This window comes from Syngnathus leptorhynchus, chromosome 3 (genome assembly GCF_054491065.1).
Source record: "Syngnathus leptorhynchus isolate UIUO chromosome 3, UIUO_Slep, whole genome shotgun sequence".
NCBI classification, from domain to species: domain Eukaryota; kingdom Metazoa; phylum Chordata; class Actinopteri; order Syngnathiformes; family Syngnathidae; genus Syngnathus; species Syngnathus leptorhynchus.
In genome coordinates this window covers 13,088,352-13,112,060 of record NC_141197.1, presented here as the reverse complement: position 1 = coordinate 13,112,060, position 23,709 = coordinate 13,088,352, and the positions used below count along the sequence as shown (strand labels likewise).

Here is a 23,709-nt window from a genome sequence, read left to right as displayed (position 1 = left end):
TGTGTGTGTTGCTTTCAACTGTGAGAGGCAATGTTGCAATGATGCTGGGAAAGACCAGACACCTAAAAGGTGGGGGTGGGAGTCATTCGTCACACAGAGCCACAAGACAATGAGAAAGAATGAGTAAGCTTGGAGAACATACTATTATTATGAGTGATGCACTCAAAACTGTACGTCAAAATCACGCACAGAATCATACTATGACATCAACATGATGATTCCAAACTAAAATATTTATAAATCCATTAGTTTGGGATATAGTTGCATGCTACCCCTTTGCACCACTGTCGACAGGGAACTTGACAAAGCTGTTGCCAATCCCCGCCACCATTCCAAACCCTAAGGACATGCAATACACACACGAGGATGGATTTCATCTGTTGAAATACTGTGAACATGGCAGCAATGTTTCAAAACATATGATGCTGCTGCTTCGTGCCCTCTGGTACATCCAGTACAGTCCAGAAACATTTATAATACAGACAGCACACATGTCAATGCAAACATGACTTCTTGCATTCACGTGAAGGTATAAACACCACAGAGGTGCTCTGACGTACTCTCCGTTCCCGAGAGTCTACTTACAGAGTTCTCTCTTTCTAATATGCAGCAAGCCAGCTGAGGTTCGGCAAAGAGAAGATGGAAAATGCAATACACACCGGACCACAAGCCTCATTTGGATTATAACTCATTACTCAATCAATAGAGGCCTTATAAAAGGAAACCACTTTCACTTTGTTAGGTGGAGATCACAAATATCAAGATAAATATTGCATTTGCACAATTCCCTTTTAATGTGTGAGCGACAGTTTCTTTTTTTAAATGAGCACACATTACCGATAATGTGTTTTGGATTCAGCTCAGTTTTCATTGACAGTGAGTAACTTGTCAAACGTCTGAATTGCGACTCTGTGAAAATGAGCAAACCGTCACTCGACTCATTTTTTGCTTTGCCTTCAGAGCAAAAACCTGAACTCCAACCGCTGTTGGTGGCGTGAACTCAACTTAACTTCAAAACTGCCAAACAGTCACAAGAAATTATTCAACATCACAAACTGTTTACTTCTTTACATTCTATTTAACGGTATTCTGTTAGTATGTATAAATATATGTTGCACAAAATGATAGAGTGCTATTATCCTCATTAAAAACTCATCACAAACATTTTATATTGTGCGGCTGGAACAGATTAATAGCCTTTCCATTAATCTCAATGTGCTAATATCATTTGAGATTTAAGTATTTTGTGTTGTCTGTAGTCACAAAATGAATTAAACTTGTTTCTCAGGACAGTACCAAATGAATGTTGTAATTTAAGAATGGTTGTTCTTATCACCTGGATATTGCGGTTATTCACAACAAAGCTTTAAAAATGATTGCAAAATGAGCAAAAAAGATGGGAAAATGAAAATGTCCACTCAAGCTTCTGTGCACGACTGAGGTCCTGAAATGGATGCGCGTATTTGTTTGGCTATTTTGCAGCTGGGCTTGGTACAAATGAACAATAAAGCCACCCTGAATCTGTGTGTGATTATCTGCCTGTCCTCCTGTTTATCTTGATTTCCCCCTGCCTATATCCTCATGAGGAGCATCCTCTCTTGGGATCCTACAGCTTTAGCAGGTGTTAACCTTTTTTTCTGGAATGCTCCTGCATGAGGCACAACAATGTCTCGTAGAGCAACACATCTCATTCCTTGAGAAGCTTGCCGCCTGCCAATCACACAGGCGAAGATGATAAGTGGGCTGGCAGATCAGTCTCCATCAATCCTAAAGTAATTTTACTTTTGCTTCTGAAATGGAATCATAATGGTAGAACACACCTAGAAACTGATAACCAATCTAGCTGTACCATAGACCCTGGATATGGGTTGAGATATGCATTATCGCTATTTTAATACCAAGCCATGGAGCAAAAAGTTAATAGTTATGAAGTTTTTCCTTTGCGACACTCATACACTCACATTTACACTTTTGGGTAAGGTGAAGTCTTTCATTAATACAGCATTTATGTTTTTGAGATGTGGAAGGAACCTGGAGAACATGCAAACTCTACAGTGAGCCTCCAATTGTGACACATGCAGCATGCAGATATTTATGATTCAATGACTGTTTACATGTACTATACACTCCAACATAAAGCCACTCTGTCGTGCCACTCCAATTATTTTCACTGTGTGTTATTTCCCAACAGTATTTTTCCTCTCAAATGGTCCACTGGGTCCACTTTGGCACACCTGTTTTTTTCTCTCAGCAGCTGATCATCCCAGTGACGTGCTATTTTCCCGCTCAACAGTTTCGTGCCGCTTTATTGTCTTGACTTCAATGCAAGCAAATCCCTCCTATGTGGTGTTTGTGGACATCATGTTCTCTGAGTTTTGTGTTTATTATTTAGAATGTCATTTTCAAGTCATCATCCATTAGTGTATAATTTTGATGTTATTTAACAAACCTTCTGATGATTATTGATAGTATTTTTATATTATCATTAACAACAACAATAATAATAATAATTATTATTTTCAAAAAATGACAAACTGAATATGTAATGTCCCCAATTAGTTGCCTTGCAATATAACTTGGCTGTTCCAACAGGCCAGAGTGGATCTCTCTGACAAGACGGACCTGTTCCGGCCCGCCGACTATATGTTTGACACCTCTGCACTCCATCCATGTGGACCATCTAGGATTGCATGGCACTCATCAGTGAGCAAAACGGATTGAAAATGAGTCTTCATTCTAGGCAGATAGCAGCCGTTTTTGCTTGTGAGCAATTCTTAAAGGTGAGCAAAAAGAAGGTTTATGTGTAACCACACACCTCTGGAGGATCCTAAACATTGATGTCTGTAGGACCCTTGAGGCTCCAGCAGCTTCAAATACTTGTTTACTGCTTTGTAATGGCATTTTTTAGCAGCTGCTCTCTTCATGCCATGGTTTCGTCTGGCACAAACCTTCCTCATTGGGCTTTTATCTGTGTGAACCTCCATGCGCACTCAATCAAATATAGAGAAAAATCCATACAGGTACGATGATAGTGCTATTTAAATGTAGCTTTTATCAGTGGGGTATATCATTCCTTGTGCTAAATTCCACCTCTTGGGAACATAGTTGTGGTGATCTACCCCACAAATCCCGCAGCCTCCCGCTCTCCCTTACACCCTTTGTTGCTTATGCACAAATGCAGACACACACACACACTCGTGCACACACACACACACGCTAGTTTTGTCTTTGTTTTATAAGACCTGCCACTCAAATTCAAAGCTTTTCTTTGTGTCATAGAAAATAGACATAAAGGAATAGGAAAAACTTTGAAAAAAAAAACTCCCATCCTCCTCTCTGTTTTACACATCCCATTATTTGATTTTGAAACTAGTGAAAGGATGAAAAATGTTTGAATTTTAAAAAGACACGTTTTATTGAAAATAAGTACAGTGGAACCTAGATTTCACTGAGGGCTTGTCTATTAGAGCAGATTGTCCATTAGGTCAGAGTACTTCTTTTTTGTGGCCTAAAAACATACAAAACAGTCCAACCTTATTGGTTTGTATTTTTTCGTAGCCTCTTGATGCCAAGTACATGACCAAATTATTGTCAATGAAATAAAATCTTGAAACTGTTTCAAAATGTATAATGTTTTTTTCAAACTTAGATACGTCCAAATTGCAATATTTGGTGACCACTGTGACCAAAGTAAAGCAAATGACTAAAAAATATATCAGAAATATTAGACATTACGTCAAATGTAACTATTTTGCATGTGGAAGAGCAGCGAGAAGATCCGATTATTGGCTGACACTGCAGTTAAGTCACCCCATTATTTTATTTGCACATTGTGTGTTTGTGTATTTGTTCTTCTCATTTTGTTTTGTTTCTATTTCTTGGTTCTGAATGAGCTTGCCGCCTCTGACACGCTCAACAACAATTTTCATCACCACTTGCCCAGAAAATGGGAATTTCTCACTAGCTCATGACAAGCTTTACGACAAGAACCCCATCCAGCTTGAAAGGAATCACTTTAAACGGTTTGCAGGAATGTCTACAAGCACTAGTCCCTATTTTCTCTTGGTCTTACCATGGATTTCCTCTAAAGTGGATTGATGGCTTATACTAATTCCATCGATCCATTCATGTTCTATACTCTGCACAGATGCCAGAATCTGTCTCAGCCGAGTGATGGCGAGAAGCACGGTAGATACAGGAGAGATCACCTGAGACATAAAGTGAAAAATTCCCATCCAGGTCAGTAACACTATAACATGCCTTTGATACTTCAATTACTCGGAATAACTCAATGATCATAAAACTCTGAGGTCTTATTAACAGCTGAAACTACTGATAATGTACGGTTTATTCGATTGTCATATTCCTACCAAAATTTTACATTGCAATATCAATTTGCAATTTGTTTTTGGACTGCACTAAGAATCCGGAGTACCCAGGGAGGACCCTCAAAACCAAACTGAACTATTGTGCTTCATCCAATTGTACAAAGTGATAGATTGCCTCCAGTTAGAGATAAAATAGACTGCGATAAAAGTCTTCTAATCCTGTGTAGAACACTGAGAGCCAGTTGGGAAAGAGACGATTATAGAGCCGCACAACGCACACAGAGCCAAGAGTGTCTGCAGGCATCTTTCACAATGGCCTTTTAGAACCAAGTGAACACTGTGGTGAGCTTGCTGCATTACTTCACGACCAAGACTGCGAGTTGGAGAGCGGATGAGGAAAATAAGACATCCAGGGAGATGAACAGGAATTCGTCACATTAATCATAACCACTATTACACACTCATCAACCTCACATATTCCTAATTGTCAAAGATGAACCTAATATTTTTTGTGGTATTGTCTGTGCTGTCCTGATTACAAGGCGGAGAAGCTCAACAGCGCATTTCTACAACAGAAGCGCAACAAGACATAACGCATGCAGGGTACAGCTCATTAAACGTGCCTAGCGTTGATGGGAGATGGCTGCTGTTTTTCTTTCTGGGTGGAATAAGCATGAAAATCATAGCAATATCCTACTTAATAAAAAAAACTCTACCAGAAAGTCTCTGTAATTCTTTTGTCTCTTGCAGTGACTGAATAACTGTCAACAATCACTCAATCAAAACGTTTTGGACACAGGCATGGTCCATAGCACAGCAGAGTTCAATATACATTTAATTGTCAATATAACTGACCCAGAAAGATTTATACCGCATTTCTATGTTTCATGATGAAACTACCAGAGTGCTGAGAACATCTGCCTCGCTTCTCTGACGATCAGGTTTTGACTCTTGGCCCCAGGGATGATGCTACCGGGGCTAAGAGGGGCTGTAGCCCCATTAGAAATCTGTGTAGCTCCAGTTAAGCCCCTCCAACATGTATTTATAAATTATTTTCTCAGCCCCACTATGTATAAGTCAAGCCCTCCGTAGTTCCGGGAGAGAACGAATCCGGGAGTCGTCCATTCTTGGCTCCATCCTTCCTGTATGGTCATTTGCATGTTCCCCTCTCAAACATTTTTGCATGTTAACACAAACGGGATGGTAATCCTCCCCCCCGCCCAACACATTCACCTATTCTGCATGAGCTCCATTTTATGACAGTGAAGCGAGCTGTCATCGTTCAGCCTATTCAGTTAAATATAACTGAATTCATAATTCACACAGTGTAGAATAAATTAAGCATCACATTGCGCGCCATGTTTGTCATGTCCAAAGACACACACACAGTAGCCACAACACTAGGGGCACTGGCATGCTCTATACAATGAGCTTTTTGGAGGTACTCATAAAATGTATTTCCATATGTTCTACAGAAAATCGCACAGTGGTAAATAAAGTATTATTTTCATAACAATGTAGCATCTCATCACATTGTACCAGCAGCAGGAAGAGGATTGTTATCTACAAGGTATTGATCCAGTTTGTCTCTGAGTGACAGATAAAAGCAAGTGGGCAAGGGGCTTGTTGTGCTATGTGTGGGAATTCTTCTCAATGCAAATTCATGCCACAGATCCAATTTAGAAGTTGGAAACCTGGCAAACAAGTGATGGAATGTGAGACCATTATAACTTTATTTAATATTAGGGTTGTGTCAGGGTTATAATGAAACATAATAATAATAAAAAACTATTATAAATCTGGTTTAGACTGCAGTATGCCTTTCATATCAAGGAAGCTTGGATAGGCTCTGGCTCTCTGTGACCCTGAATACAATAAATGATTTAGGAATGTGATGGACTGAAGTAATTGAAGGCTGCTGCATTTTGCAATACTGACCCAGAGACAGATATTATATTATTATATCGGTTCACACCCAGAGAATTTTATCTGTATATTCCGCGACCCTCATGAGATTAAGTGATTCCGAAAATGGATGGAAGGAATGGTATACATATGGGCTACACTTATGGGCACACTTGCTTCCAAGTGAACCCGATTAAGTGACTAATTGGCGTGTATCACAAGAAATCCTAAATCATCATCAACGGCATGTTATGTAATATCATGAGGGAAGCATGTTGACACACTGCTCTACTTTCCCGACCATATGAACGCACCACACGTTTTCCTGGTGCACCGTAGTCCGCGAGGCGCGCGCACGTTTCAGTACCTTGGACAGAGCGCAACGCCGCAGTGTGAACGCGCGGAATCAACCGGTGGCTTTCCAGTGTTGAGCGAATGTCACACACGGGATGCGTTTATAGCACATATGGGACACGCCACTCGCGTTTTGGTTCACTTTTGTTTTTAGAGTGGGGGTTGCATTTGTGATCCTCTATCGCGTGGGTAGGCGTGCCGCCAGATGAGTGCTCGACGGGGCTGCGTGGAAAAGCTGAGTGTGAGGTGAGCGGTCCGCTGTGGTGGTGGTGGTGCCTGAGAGGAGCGTCCATGATTTAAGGATGCTGTTGGGAAATGCCTGGAGACAAAGATGACGAGATTTGTCGAAAGGCACTTGAACTCCTCTCAGATCTTTGTTCCAAAGGGGAAGTGCAGAGCGAAAACTGCCAGGATTTCAGTTACTATTTCCGTGATTTGGCCAGGCCACGCTATATGGACTCAGGTGAGGATCAATTACCATTTAAACGCAATCAGATGAATGGAGGTCAATTGCAACTTCTTTATTTGTGCATATTTTTTAACATGCGTTTGCCAGTTTCGCCAGCACGTTCTCCTCATATTAAGTGTATTCACTATTCTGTTGAATATTACATGCATTAGGGTCATTTGTCAGGATTGCTTTGGATTTTCATTGTACTCTAATGGGATAGTCATAATCTTATTATATCGTATTACTGACAAGGGTGACTGACAGTCGTGCAATTTCCTTTGTGCGTGTTGCCGCTTGCAGTAAAACCACACTTGTTTTATAAAAGTTAGATTTAGATCTGTGCGCGTGCTTGGGCGTGTGTGTTGTGTCATCGAAATTGATTTATCACCGGACTTCACTGAACTTGCTAAAACGTGTTGCAGAGAGAGAGAAAAAAAAAGAGGTGTGAATTTTCTCAACGTGGGCTTACACATTTAGTCACGTGCGAAAATGAATGGCACGTTTTGAGCACTCAATTTGTGTGAGTGTGTGCGCGTGCGTGTCTGCAATGGAGACGGTGGCAGTGAGCATGCAGTCGAAGTGCACGTTTTCAACAAGTCTGTTTCATGGTCATTTGGTTCCTTAGTCCTCATTTGTTGATTTGTCAAAATATGCATTATAATCGCGGACATTCTCTGCTTGTTCACACTCAAAAAAAGAAGTGAGGCAAATTTGGAACACGCGCACTTTTCCGCGATGACAGATTAAAGTGATGAAGAGGCAATTATGACTAAAAGGGATGGTGCAATCTTGGTAAATGCAGTTTCTGAAGAAAAAGGACGGGTAAATGGCTGCAGACCAAGGCAACACCTAAATTATTCCACTGATACTAAGGATATTAATTGATGAATTAATTATTGGGAATTTAGTAATACCTATTTGCCATCCTTCAGCTGGGAGTTCTTTTTTGATTAAATAATGCTTATGAGTCAGCTGTGATTATTCATAGATTGTTAAAATGCTTTTGTTAGATTTGACCCCAGTGTTTCTCGCCCACCTTGTGGCCTTACAAGGTTTTAAGTGTTGATGCCAAGAAATGATCATGTGACCATAGGTGAGTGAAAAATCTAAACTACAGCTACCCACCACCGACTATGGCCCACTATGATTCTCTTGGTGTTTTTGTATACAGGCAAACGTGGACACATCACACTCAGGGAATGTTCAGACAAATAAGATTTCAAGAGAGAGGCGTTCTCAGATTGCTTTTTCAGCACCAGGTTGCCTCCTACACTGCTACATCTTTGAAGGCCCCATGCTCTAAAATTGCTTCACTCTCTTTGTTGTTATACAGTCTCTGAATCTTTCCAGATGCCGATAGATTTTTCTCATGCTGTTCTTTGGCAGCCTGCCCACATGACAGTGTCTTCACATGGCAGGTCTCTCTACTTGTGTACATTCTGCTTCTAAACCTCACATACTCTTTTTGGTATTCACAGGATTTCTGAGCGCAGAGAGGAACAACTCTGTCAGTTAGTGTGTGAAATCTTCTGACAGTGCCCACACACAAGTCATGTTCTCACTAGTCACTGTGGCTCAAATTATCTCATCCAATGCTATCATGGTGAAGCACAACGTTATGCTTTTAATTCAATATACTGCATGCTAATGATTCAACCAAATACTATATGTTGTATTTTTGGGTCAATTAGGGGAAGATTATTTATCTGAACAAATATATTTTAAAACTAGTATTTCTATTTGTACATTTCCACAAACACAAATTCATTAACGTTATAGAAAGTATATTACAATATAAGTTCTATCCAACTGAAGCAAAATCAAACAGTAGGACTACGATAAAAAATATGCAGCCAAAAGGCAAGAACCGGCACAAGGATGGCGAGAGGCAGACTAGGGAAAAAAATATCTTGGTGTCAAGCTCTCCAAAGCATCATATATACAGTGAATATAAAATGTACACACACTTCTGTCCAGATGCCAGGTTTTTCTGTCTTAAAAAACAAGAACCTTTAAATCTCAACTCAGAAAAAGTTTGAGGTCATGGCATAAATATTAGAGACAAAAATGAGGCAGGTATTCAGACAGATGCAGGAGCTGCGTTTCCACTTAGATTCACAATTTGTCATTGGTCCATGAAAATAGTTTGGTCCTAACAGACATTTGTATTCATGATAGAAAAACGAGTGAAACACTGCTCATTATTATAATGATGTTCATGCATATTGGCATAACTGGTCAAGAGGTTGGTGCTAATTTGACACTTGCAATGTAGAAAAAGTTGGTGAATGCATCATTATCCTACCAAGTAAGACTTCTGGAAATCCCAAACAAATCTGTTCCAAAACTATCACTCTCGAAATTGTACCACCTTTATTAATCAACAGCATGCAGCAGAATCAACACACAAACTGAGTTCAAGTCAGCCTCACTGCTCTCCCACAGAACGAGGCGAAATGAGCCAATAATAGGTATTCTCATAAAGATATACCAGACAGATTTTATGACAACACCATACAGGAACACGTGTCAAGCAAGGGAGAAAATATTGTCGGTGGTCAATTCTCCACAAGAGCAACAATTGCCACCCTCTTTTCCCCCAATCACTAGAAATAGGAACCATCTTCCCATATACCCAAGATGATGTTCCTGCTGCTTCTCAACAGTCGTTGCCGGGCAACAGTTGAGTCCCGCAAATGCAAATTAAAATTGTAATAAAACAATATTAAGAGCATTATTTTTATCATACAAGAATAATTAAATGACAATGCTTGCAAGTCCTAGAGGGAGAAGATATGGTATTTGAACAGCCATGGAAACAGTATTAATCGTGTAACAGCAGAGCTATTGTGTGATTTTGCCTTTGTACACTACCATCATGAATTTGAACTCAGACTTAAGATCTAAAGAATGCCAAATCACATTGCCACATGTAGTGGAGGTGTTAAAAGTGGCATTCACAAGTGATACATTTAAATTTCCTGATTTTATTTTGCCTGACAGTCAATGCTAAATGAGAGAGGGCACCATGCTATGGCAACTTTAATATCTTGTTTTATAAAGGGATGCTAACTAGAAATCTTCTTGAAATGCTCCACAAAAAATTGATTTATGCACATGAAGAAACCATAGCACTTCGGTCTTGATGCAGCTGAGATTTTCATTTTGAAATTATGATCATACATATGAAGAAATAATACATATTGGAACAGTGTGACTGTGTATTTCAAACTATTTTGTTCCAGCAGTTTCCTTTGACATGTTTTAGTCCTCTCACACGAGAAGCAATGATTCATAAAGGCTTTGATGACTGGCTTTGGTTTGCACGTCACCTCACTGCATGGGTATGAGCACGCCCAGTCTTGGCGTAAACAAATCCACCATTATACAAACTCATGCGTTCTAAAATAAACATAAAGAAAACACTGTTGGAATAGCATTTCTGTGAAGTATCTGGTTTACTTCAGGTAACATGAATCATACTCTTTTACTATTATTTGTGTTTTTGTACAAGCTTTTCACTTTTGTATCAATACATGCTGTGAAGATGACAAGTCATTTGTTGTTTTGCAAAATATACAACACAGAATATATGAAGTTCATTTTGCAGGGATTTGACACTCCAGAGGATAATTGAGAAACTAGCTAATCCTTATTAATCATATTAAGGACTTAAATTCACCACAAATATGAATGGATGTGCCTGTTGAACAGCAGGATCATTTTTATTTGGAAAATTAAAAGGTGGGCTACCCTCTCTGAAAATTACTGGTGAACGTTAACAATTGAAACCTATTATTAGCAACCTAACACAAACAATAATCAGCAGAATCCATCTTCTCACATTATATGGCAAGGCTGTGTCCGCAAGTCTCAATGCTAAACGCTTCATAGGCCAATGAAAAAAGTAACACACTGCATATCAGTCTCAGTCACAAACAAGAAAGTCAGAAATACAAAGATTGAGGATACAACCCAAAAAGAACACGACTGGATCAAGTGGGTCACTGCCCCCCTTATAGAATCAAGAGTGTGTCATAAAAACAGAAGCGATTGCCTTTTGTTCCAACCTCTGTCACTGTTTTTTATCTTCTGCAGATGTGTCGGTGAGTCTGCTGTCACTGGTGGTGACAGCCTGTGGCTTGGCTCTATTTGGGGTCTCCCTTTTTGTATCTTGGAAGCTCTGCTGGATACCATGGAGAGAGCGTGGTCTCTCCCCCACTACAAAGGAGCCCCACGGGGGTCACCTCAACCCAGCCATGAGCCCTTTGCGCTCACAGCCCCTACAGAGGCAGCCGGTTTACACGGCCGTGGACCCCCCGGCCCACACCCGCCGTGAGTCGTCCCACTGCTCCATCGCCAAGGAGCCAACACCAATGGCGTCAGTTGTATCTGTGGAGGCTCCGGTAACTCCCGTATCACCGCCTCCTGTCGCCCTGGGTCCTCCAGAGGCAGCCATGAAGATCAGTCACACATCTCCGGACATTCCACTAGACGCCCAGGAAAAAACTCGAGAAAACGGGGTGCATACTAACCCTCGGATTCAGAGGCAAACTACTGAACCCTCACCCACCGGGTACTCCATGTCGGAAATTGGGTCAGTTATTTTAGTAGTTTTCATTTGTGAGCAATTAATACCTTATGGTACTGGTTTTCAATAATACTGATGATATTCTTTGTCCACAGACAGGGCTCAATACGGCGACATATGAACCTGTCGAACCCTGACTTCAACGTGGCCCAGTTTCAAAGGCAGGACTCACTCACTGGGATGGGACTGGGCCTCGGGCGCCTCAAACCTGAGCTCTACAAACAACGGTCTCTAGAAGGAGACGACGGAAGTCACAGAGGCAGGGGTTGTGGATGTCTCCACTTCATCCTCAAGTTTGACTGTGACCTGGAGCAGTTGATTGTTAAGATCCACAAAGCAGAGGACCTCCCAGCCAAGGATTTCTCTGGAACCTCTGATCCTTACGTCAAGATCTACCTGCTGCCTGACCGGATGACCAAGCATCAGACCAAGGTGCACCGTAAAACGCTAAACCCCGTGTTTGATGAGGTCTTCTTGTTTCCTGTGGCCTACTCAGAGCTTCCCACACGCAAGCTGCACTTCAGCGTCTATGACTTCGACCGATTTTCACGGCATGACATTATTGGGCAAGTGGTTGTGGACAACTTCTTGGATCTGGCAGATTTCCCACGGGAGACAAAACTCTGCCGGGAAATCAAATACGTCTCCACGGTGAGTAATTAAACCCTTTCAAAATGAGGCAGCTTTAGAAATACCAATTTATCTTTTCATTGAGATTTCAAAATCTCAAACGGATGACCTTTACGGCCAAAATCTTTTAAATACATAATATCTCGTGAGGCTGCTCAGAAAAGTCAACAATAAATGAAGTTATGAAAAAATATCTCATTTAAGAAATTACTGTGACAAGATTTACAATTTGAAGTCATTTTCGTGTCTAAGACCTCAAGTTTGAACTCGTAAGGGTGGGGGGAAAAAATGTAATCCCAATGACACAGATGTAGAAATTGATCATCAAACAATTTAGGTGAACCCAAATATCACAAATTAAAAGGCCCTTTACGTCATTTTTTTAAATTTGGATCTTGATTTTTGTATTAATATTAATATCTACATTCTAAAAAATTAAAAACATATCTAATCAATTACGGTCTGTTTTCCACGCATTATATTTTCAATAGCTCATTTCTACTAGTGTATATGTAAATTGGATTCTTCAAACAATTAGATATCTGAAGAACAAGACCTATCACACAAAGACCAAAGGAAGCAATGGGGCTCTGTAAAAAAAATCTTAAACACACCTTCTTGTGGTTGCTTTGTCTCACTGGAAGAAAAAGAAGTAACAACCGTCTCATGTAATTGCAAGGTTGCATTTATTGAAATTACAACCTTTAGCTGAAGCAATCACACTCTACAGTGCAATGGCTGAATAGAATGTCACAAAAAGACAGTGGGTGCATTTTGTATTCACAGAGGGAGCTGTTGCTGGTTCGGAAGAGCCAGTCAAATATTTTCACTTGCTTAATTGGGCCAGAACAATCAGTAAGCAGTTGGTGCAATGAGCCTAGTATTTTTTCCTCCCTCCTCTTTTCTGCAGTTGGGAATGCAATCAGGAGCTTGTGTCAAAATGGGAATGATTCATCAATAATGTATATTTGGTCATTTCTGTTTTTGGTCATTTTGCACAAAACGCTCAGTGCACCATCCAAAGTGCTCAAGGCAATTATATTTAAGCATTTGCTTACCTACTGTATTAGGCTGTTGATGCAGATTTTACATTTTGCAAGTGCAGCCGGTGATTTCATGGTCTCTTATTCATCTGAATGCCATTACTAGTGGCATTACAGCTGGCCTCCAAAAAAATGCTGTTTCTTCCTGAGTGCCTCCAAATTTAACCTGCACACTGTCAATTTTGAGTGTGCTTTATCCAGACAGTTCACAAACGTACAACACATGCATTCATGTTTACGCACAGAGAGGCAGCGTCAGTAAGGTTGAGAAATTAAACGAGCACAGATGGGTGTCTGTGTCAGCGACATTTGTCATCTTCAATTTTCTAATATTACTTTGCGGTGGCAGCTGAGTTTTATCCCTGGTGGAATCTCACATCTCCTATTTGATTTCTATTAAACTATTGTGGTTTGAAATGTCAATAATATAAGCTCGGACCTATTGAATTATTTTGCATATTCGCTTGGAGAGAAATTAGAGGGTAATCGCCGCATCAATATTTCCTGTGACGCCGAGTCGCTGACCATATTGTGTGTTTCATTGCCAGATTAAACAATCTGTTATTGCAGCGTAATTGGGGAAGACATATACTGAAGCACTGTTTCATTCATTAAATAAATACACTCAGGCGCTCATCTCAGCAAGAAAATAAGAGTAAATACAAGTACAATGAAAACAAACTGTTTTGTTTTGCACAGAACTTGACATTTCAATGTTTTTATGAATATTTCTTCTGCTACATTTTGGGTAAAGGTGATGGCTATTATTTCCAGACATGCATTCAATAAATAAAAATCACAGACTTAAAATTCGGGCAGGTTTGATATACTTTTGTAGCATACTGTATAATTTTCATTCACTGCGGCATCTATAGGCCTTTGTTCTAATTATAGACCTCATTAACTCTGACACTCAAATGTGGCATCTGTGAAGAAGGATCATAATGATGATGAAAAGAGAGAACCAAATACAATGAAAGATGCTGATATAGATTTTTCTACATACAATAACGATTAACAAGGCTTTTAATGTGCTGCAATCATTCTGTGGAGGTATTTAACAAAGGGTCGTATATAATGAAAGGTTATTATATATTCTTAACATCAAGTGCCTTCTTTTTGCATCTCAACAAAGAAGATAGATTTTTCTGCCTGCCTCCTCCGAGTGCCCACGTAATTAACCACAGTGATACTTTGGCTGAGACTCAAAGACCTGGCCATGCTTTCCTGAGCTACAAGTGCGTTGTTTGTCTGTATGGATTCTTGAATAGCACACTTGCACAGGTGGAATTGCACCTCAAAAATGCCTCATCACATATAAAAACTATGATTATGTGAAGCAGTTCAAACCAAATCAGACAAGAGTTTCTTTGTAGATGTATTTTTGTTCTCCTTCTCACCTTTTATTTTAAGAGCAAGTGATAAGTGTGTTTCTGCCTTTCTCCATTCTAGCATACTAAGTCTCCATCTGTGCAGAAACAAGAGCATGACTTAATTAAAGCACATTCTTAGCCATTGCAGCCCATGCCATAAAAAGACTAGTGAAAAAGTAATGACCATTAATTTTCCCGCATGTAATTTTAATTCTATGAGTAGTTAAATGTGATTTGTTATCTTTTAGGATAACGTGGACTTGGGTGATCTCATGTTTTCTCTGTGTTACTTGCCAACTGCCGGAAGACTGACCATCACAATGATAAAGGCTCGCAATCTGAAGGCCATGGACATTACTGGTGCATCTGGTAATTAGAAGTCTAAATCTGTTAAGGGCGCTGAATCTGTTTCATTATCGACTGTTACTTGCTTGTTTATTTTTTTTACTCCCACTGCTCCAGATCCCTACGTGAAGGTTTCGCTAATGTGTGACGGTCGCAGATTGAAGAAGCGGAAAACTTCCACAAAGAGGAACACTTTGAATCCTGTCTATAATGAGGCCATTGTTTTCGATGTTCCCCCTGAGAATATAGAGCAGATCAGCCTGTTGATAGCCGTGATGGATTATGACCGGTGAGAAATTTCAATTCTTGCCCTTGTTTGGACGACGACAAACTTTGGCTATCGCACAAACTTGTTGACCTGCTTTCCTTGTTAGTCACTTTCAACATTGTATCCTGCACTGGAGTTGTTGACTTTACAGTGTGTCTTGTCTTTCCTCCTGTGCGGACAGAGTCGGTCATAACGAGGTCATCGGTGTGTGTCGGGTTGGCAACGATGCAGATAAACTCGGTCGGGACCACTGGAGTGAAATGCTCACGTATCCCCGAAAACCTGTCGCCCACTGGCATCCTCTTGTGGAGGTGATGATTTCATTCAAATTTGTCCGTTATTTTGTTTCTATGTAAATAGGAGGACTCATGTTCAATATTGATGGTACAATGAAAGTGAAAAATTCCATTGACCCAAAAGGGTGAGAATGGTGACAACAACATTTGTACAGAAACTTGGATGGCAACCCATCATTATGGAGAACATCAATCACAAATCCTCAGCCCATAGGGATCAGACTGTCAAAGCAAAATATGCTGTAGTGTCAGAATGTGTAGTCTCAACTGCAGGTCATTAGTCATCCAGTAGGACAATGACCCATAACACTCTCTCGGACTAAAATGGCTAACAAAAGAAAAAATGAATATTCTGAAATGGCGTGTGCAACAAAATGATCAATCCAGCCATTCATTTTCTCTGTTGAACCACAAAACTGGTTGACAACCATTACACTATTGTAAGTGACTACTATTATGTCAGATTTACAAAAAACAATTCTGGTCCTTGATCATTTGTGTTTCTTTATTTCTCCATTTGTCGAGTGCCAACAATTAAATGTAAACCTAAGCATGTAATAGTGCTTAATTTCGATTGACACTCTCAAGGAGGTATTCATCTAACAATTCTGTACTGCATATGCTTGTCATAATTGTACGGCCACTTAGTGAGAGCTTTTTTCTATTCGCACATGAGACTTTAATAAGACACCAATGCCAACATGAGTACATATCTTAATTGGCCTTTGAATTTACATTTCAAAGTCTGGCTTTAATGATAAACAAATGCATATATTACTATAGGACGGGGAATTGCAGACTAGATTATGAATATGGGACACAGAGTCTTTTAGTCTTTGTAAAGGTAGATTTTTGCCCCTTATTCATTATTCTGTTGGTGCACCTCATGAAGTGGCCACTGAGTCCTTATTGGCAATGTACCAAAAATGTCCAAGTAAAACAAATTGGAGCCTGGCCTCAGTGGACGTATTTTGGAGTGTAACCTCGTGGAAAGCAGGTTCAAGTGTTTTGGCTCTGGGGAGACAGCTTGAAGTGGAGTGAGTTGAAAAAGCTGTCTTTCGCTCTCTGCCAGGCTTGGCTTTAATTCCAGAGCCCATGCCTTTGAATTAATTATCAGCAAAATCGAGGAAGTCTTTTGTCAGAGGTAAAAGAGGGCATTTAGAGAATTCATCACCTCATTAACTCCCTTAATGAGAAAGGGTACACTGCTGGCCAAATTCTATTGTCACTGTGAATGGTGGCAAGTAGACCCAAGTATTTTATTTCTAAACTACAACTTTCAATTCAAGAAATTGCTCAGAGAGACTTCGACTAAGCTGAATAGGGGCAAAAACTATGGCCCAAAGACTATTATAATGGTTGGTATGTCACATCATATCATCGTGAAGAAGATGCACATACATCAAACCCAGCAAACCACTTTTGACAGTCACTTGAATAAGGGCAACAATTATTCTTGACCTTTGATTTCAAAAGTATTTATCCATCGACATAGTTGTTGGAATATACAATATTATGATCAATCTTTGTCTCATACCAGTCATTCGATCAAAAATGGCATTGAAATAGCTGAACTTGAAAGAGGCAACAAAAACATCTAAGAAAAATTTGTGCTAAACAAGGAAACACGGTGAGACAAAAAAAAAAAAAACAGGGAAGGGGAAAGGCAAAAAGGCAATTGAGCAAATGAAGTGAGCTCAGTCAAACGAGTTGAGAGCATGCATGCTCCTAACATCATTAATAACTTCTCATGTTTTGTTCTTATCAAAAGGCTCCCTACTTTCCTCCTGGCTTGTACCAGTTACGTCATTTTAAATTGTTATCAGAATTCTTATTTTAAATAGAGCAGTGGGAAACTAATGAGAAGGAAAAGGGAAGACAAAGCCCTGTCATGATTTTGGCCTCAGGCGAGAAACGATAGATTTTTCTGCACTGGAAATACAATCAACTTTCTCTGGTCAGGTTATATGGGTGTTAATAGCAAAAAAGTATGTCAATTTTTTTTTCCATAGATAGTCTTTGTTTGAAAGTAGGAAAATCTGAACGACAGTATATAATCTCAACATGTCAACAGCCTCCCTGTCAAAAAGGATGGATGTAAATTTGCGGTAATGCAGCAACTAACCACTGGGTTGCAGTAAGAATCCTTTGACTTGAATTTTGTTGACCTCAACAGTGGCTTTGCTGTGCATTCTGTAATCTTGTTCAATTATAATCCCACTAATAGATGAGCCAAATGAGTTAATTTATAACACAGCACAGTAGAGAACAAGGCAAGCACAAAAACAGTTAAACAACAAAATTTGACCAATGCTGTCTTCTCAGGCCCAACAAACTTTGATTAAATGGATTAGCTATAACTAATGTTTGCTGCTCTAATTTAAAATATTTGCCTGCGATTACCACAAAACCTAATGTTTTCATACTGTGCTTGTTTTTTTTGCAGTACCAGGGTACCACAGGTAGTAGCCAGGGAGGATCTTGTAACTCTCTGAAGGCGCCTCCTTCCCCATAACCCAGAATAACGTTTTACATAACATCTCGACTGGCCCTCGGCTCAGCCTCGTGCTTCTGTGGATTACCGCACAAGAAAAGAATGGTGCGGCCATCCAATTTCAGGATGGAGAGACACAACTGGATCAGTTGCATGTTGAATGATCACATTGATGGATGTTTTCGTTTTTATAATGTTCTATGAGTTCTATGAGGCATACAAAGACACTTGACGTCTGTCTTGCCGGGTTTACACAAGTTGCCGTTTTTGCATTGTCTTGTTATTTGTCCTAATCGGAGGTGGGTCTGTAATTGCACAATGTTCTTTACAACCAGTCAAACTGCCATTTTCCTATCTCATTTGGTGCATGAGGTCTTGCTTGTTGGGATATCTCCCCTCGTTTGTCTGTTTGTTTGTTTGTCTGTCTGTTTGTTTGTTGACAACGTAGTGGAAATTGATTTCTCAAGAAAGTGTTTGTTAGTGAAGAAAAAACTTAAATATTGTCAATAAATATGATTAAATCAAAAATAGCCATTGTCAATCCAATTTACCAGCATATTTGTTTTCCATCCATACATTTGTTTTGTCATTCCTTGACACGTTGAAAACTCACACCATCATAAACACAAACTCACTCATTACCATCATAGAAGATTTAAGAATCTGACTAAGGCCCACATTAAAAAAAAGAGAGATATAAAGAAAACAATTCAATAGTTTAATTTAATATGGACTTTGTGAGAAGAACGTGACAATATTACGAGCTTACGTCTTTAATAAGACGATCGGTTTAAGGAAGTCTTTATTACATTGGCTGGGAATTCAAAAGAAACAATTTGTAAATAACCTTTCGTTGTGGCACTAATAGTACAGCTGAAATATTGTGATTAACAATAATAATGTTTTTTATATATGTGACTGTTCCAAAGTATGCTTTATCAGATGTGATAGCTGCTTGCGGAAGTAGATTGTGAAATTCCAAAGATTTATATAAAAACTACAACACTACAACCCATCACACAATACATACTCATAACTTTGCTCCTTGGCTTTGGCTTTTAGTTTTAGTTAGTTACATTTATTCACACACACGTGCACAGATCATGTACACAGCTTGCTGGACATATCATTTTAGGCATGTGAATAGGTCTCCTGAGGAAGCTAACTAAAGCTTATGGTAGGAGCCTTCTGCGCAGAGTTAGTTGTTGGTGAGCTATCATTATAATAGACATACACATAGTACATTTACATACATTTAACATGCTGCATGTAACGCAACGGACATTTAACATCACCTAACATAACATGGCACTAACATGACAACGTGCACTTAACATTACATAACAATATATATTTAACATACAGTTTGTGATCCCATAAATTCTAATTTTGTGTAAGAGTTCCACAGTTGATGTTTTAGTTGATGTTTGAATATGGAGACATATTGTGATATTTTGAGGCTGTCGCTCAGATCATTCCAAATCTGTGGTCCCCGGCACACCACACTCATACTGGTTCTCATTAATTTGCGTTTTTTACCTACAATGAGGTGTTTGTGTCTGGTATTGTGGGTGTGCTGGGGAACACAGATAGGGATGAGCTGTTTTAATCTGTGGTTTGAGTCGGAGATTACCTGATATATTACACAAGCGTGATAGTAATTGAAATCATTGAGTCGAAGGATACGATACTGGTAATACTCCTTGCAATGTGCTGTCAGATGAATTTCAGCCCTGGCACTATGGACGCAATCAAATGTGTTATTCATAATTTGTCAAGATGTTATCCAACTAAAAAATAAATCATTGCCTCATGAAGGACTTATGTTAATGGTTTTCTTCTGCATACAAACATGAAATGGTTGAAGGTGATCCCATTGTTGGTCTGAACATAATAGCATTTTTTTTTTTCCATTGTAATCACTTCAAGGATGACTGCATTGGATTGGACATCAAAGCATTTTTATTTTCCTTCCAGTTCCTAGTCATGTGGCCTGTTCTTTTCTTGACCTAAAATGTTTTGAGATTGCCACGTCTCTCTACTGTGCCTATATGGATGTCATTTTTAGGCTAGTGCTGTTCTGTTTTACCTGTTGAACGGAGAGCGGTTACAATAAAGCATTGTAATTGCAATCAGATGACTTTGATTCTTTTTTTATTCACAGACACATCCTCAGATAGCATACATTATACCACTGGCGGAACTGGGTGGGTGGGGGGTGGGGGGGCACTGTCCACCCTAAACTATGCTTGGACTCCCCCAGATAACAGCCCATATAATTGACTTTTAGGTATTTAACGTTTTTTACAGGCACTTTTTTTTCCACATTTGGATAAAAGAAGTGTTTTGGGATCCCCTGAAACATCCTTGCCCCCCATAGCACCCAGAGGGAAAAAAAAAATCCTTGCTCCATAAATGAGGGTTTGAAATCGGGTCATAATATGACATTTAATTCACTACGGTAAAATGTAATTTTCCGAAGTTTCTGGACTGTAAGCCGAACCCGAATGTGTCCGGAAAACACAGTAAATAAACACTGTATTGACGTCACTCGTCATAATGTGAAGAAAACGTGAAAAACTTTTAGACCATATTCACAAACAATTTATCGAAGACCTATATTCCACCTGGGAGGGTGCGAAGGTAGTGTGGTTTTGCTGATGATTTTGGTAACTCAGAAGCAATCCCAAAAATACAAATTACTGGATAAACAATTAAAATCAGAAAACGGTCTTAAATATAATGAAGACTACCTTATAATCCTAATTTAACAACTCAAGTCGTTCCCCCATAGAAATTGTGCAAGTGTACCAAATGGTGTGACTATTGAACACACATTTGAATTCAATCAACAACTCGGCTGTGATTATTTTTGGCTCACATTGGTTTTAATTATCAAAGCCAGATCTCCATGAAAGCCTCTTTCAATAGCTGCTTTTGTATTCCAGATTGCCACATGAATAATGGATGTCCGTCATATGAAAATCAAGGGTCTCCTTTTGCTGTGGACATATCTGGCCCTTATACGTCCGTGCAAGCTTTGTTATTAACCATGACCTTGGCCTCTCCAAATATCCAGCGACTGATTGGACCATTGCCTGTGTTTTCGGAGAGAATAACGTGTAAAAACCTGGTACAAAGAATTGGTATGGACTGTTTTATTAATTTTTAACCGAGAGATGTGTCGGCTCTTTCGTTAGTAAGTACTGTACATGACAACCATCAGCTTTAACAAGTTGAGCAAAAAGAGTTGAGAGTAATTCTTCACAGAACATCTTTCTTGGTGTTATAATTATCTGTCTGAGATTTTATGCTGTAGAGTCAAACACAAAACAGTGGCAGAGAAATCAGAACAACCTCTCAAATGTGAAAACTATTATCACATAAGATGCATATCTTCTGGTGCCTAACAAATAATGATTTAGTAGTTAACTAAAGAGCATTGAAAGAAAATGTTTCCCTTGAACATTTAAGAGGAGAGATGTTTTGCAAGGATAAATTTACATCCCATGACATAGTCAATGTTAAGACGCTACAGATGTGGTCAGATGTACATGAGTGCCTCATGGAAAGCGGAGATCAAATAATTCCACATGCGGTTCACTTCTGATGGCCTCGTTTCCTTCTGTGGTCTGTGTCGCAGTTCTCATCGTCTTCTAATTCTCCCGTTTGTACTCTCGTTTTGCTGCAAACGTAATTGTTGATGAGGTTTATGTATTGTATATGCACTGCTAACGTGTGCTGCAGCTTTCTCCAGTCTGAAGCAATCATGTTAAAGTAAAATAATTGAATCAAAAGATCATATTTTTCCTATGATGTGCTTCTAAAGAAGAAGAAACACAGTCAATGACGTCAGCCATTAGATCACCGTCTTTGATTGTATTATGCAGAATTAAATAAAGGCCATTGTTTTATGCTTCAGTAATAGGCAATTTGTCTGATGTTTTTAAGGTGTTTCACGTGTGAGGATGCATGCAAAAGCGACCACCACTCACACTGTTTCATTGCAATAAGTGCTTGAGGGGGCATACTCATTTTGCATTTACATAGGCTTGGCACCTGTAACTGTTAAGTTGGTCTAACCACTGTGCTGTCTGAATACTTCTGGAAATCGTCTAATAAGCATATTTTGCATGTGTACTGTGAGAGATTACACGACTGGCGCGATTACATATGTAAAGCAAATCTTGTGTGAATGCATATATCATCACATGGTCACCGTATGCTGCTATCCATAATTTTATTACAGTTTGAATATTCTATAAAACTGATTTATGTTCCACAGAGCATTTTCCTGTGGTGTTGCCAAAACCCATAAAAGGCATTACATTATGGCTATTTAGTGTTTGTTTTCCCTCTGCATATGTGATCCATAAGAATGTAAAAATAAATCGCAAAAATAAATAAATAAATACAATAGACAAAATAAATATTTTTCTATCTCCAACAATGTCATGGTGGAAACTGTGATGCCACGTTTCCAAGTACTTTGTATGCCATTTATGTAATAAAGTCACACATCAACATAAATCAAGACAAACCATACAAAAACAAACAATTCTAAACTTGAAGGAAATACACGACCAAACTATTCTAAATATGACAATTGGTTTGGATTTGGAATATGAGCAACAACAATGGGTTTAAGGTTTGGGCCGCAGAATGACAGGAGTGTTTAAAGCCAAAGTGAGAGTCAGGGTGTTATTTCAAGTGGCAAGTTAGTCAGATGCCTTGACAGCTTTCAGAACTCAGAGTAAAGTTGTCTGAGGAGAAGCGCTTCCTCCAGCTTAAAGTGACCACTTAGTATAGCTGTTAAATGAGCATCTCTGACCTGCCACTTTCACTGACTATTGGTTGCTATGGTTTCAAATGCATACAGCATGTTGGTTGCCGTCTTAGAGCAAATGGATACTGCAGGTAAGAATTTCTATCTCACACTTCCATTTGATTTTACTTTGAGAAGGTAACAGCTGTAAAAAAATATCAATGATCCCAATCAATGTTCAAGCTAGAGAATACAATGTAAAAGCTGGATCAAATTTTGGGAATTCTTTAAAAAAAAATTATAATAATAATAAAAGTGAACTCTACGTTGAGGTTAATTGAAAAATATTATGTATGTTGTACTTTCCTGCACTATGCCATTGTCAAAGCTTACTCTCTCACAATAAAAAAAAACACTTCTCATTAAGTCTCAAGGACAGCCACCTCAATACAAAGTAAATAGATTGTTCAATCAATATTTCTCTAATACCAATTGCATTATTATTTTTAGAATTGTAAAATCTTTGATCCAGCTCTCACTTGTATTGATCTCATTAGATTGTAGGGATGTACCTAATATTGTGATTGGACATCTCCATGAACATACACCTTACCCTACTTTCTCAAAGAGGTGATATATTTTTTTTGATTATAAGATGTTAGTTTAAATTCTCTCCTAGCAGAGGGTCAGAAGACACACTTCTAATAATAGAAGGCAGCAGCCCAGCCATTTGCAAACTGCGGAGACCCTAACATGCCTAATAACAGGTTATCACTGAAGATACAAAGGCTTGTGATGGCAAGTCTCATCTCCTTTTCTGTGTGTGATTTAATTTAAGGATCGGATCAGTGAAAGCACTTTTTGCT

General features: G+C 39.1%; 1 protein-coding gene across 2 annotated transcripts; it reads left to right on the top strand.

The window, feature by feature from the left end:
- Positions 1-6,867: 6,867 nt before the first annotated feature.
- syt9a (synaptotagmin IXa) lies at positions 6,868-20,143 on the top strand. 2 transcript variants are annotated; one of them, XM_085908325.1, is made up of 7 exons: positions 6,868-7,050; positions 11,137-11,635; positions 11,725-12,280; positions 14,924-15,044; positions 15,138-15,309; positions 15,470-15,599; positions 18,031-20,143. In XM_085908325.1, exons 1-7 carry the CDS (start codon positions 6,903-6,905, stop codon positions 18,097-18,099), a joined length of 1,695 nt encoding a protein of 564 aa, XP_085764451.1. In that variant the 5' UTR covers positions 6,868-6,902; the 3' UTR covers positions 18,100-20,143. The 2 variants fall into 2 exon arrangements, with proteins under 2 accessions (XP_085764451.1, XP_085764452.1); XM_085908326.1 differs by lacking the exon at positions 6,868-7,050 and adding an exon at positions 10,409-10,505.
- Positions 20,144-23,709: the final 3,566 nt, after the last annotated feature.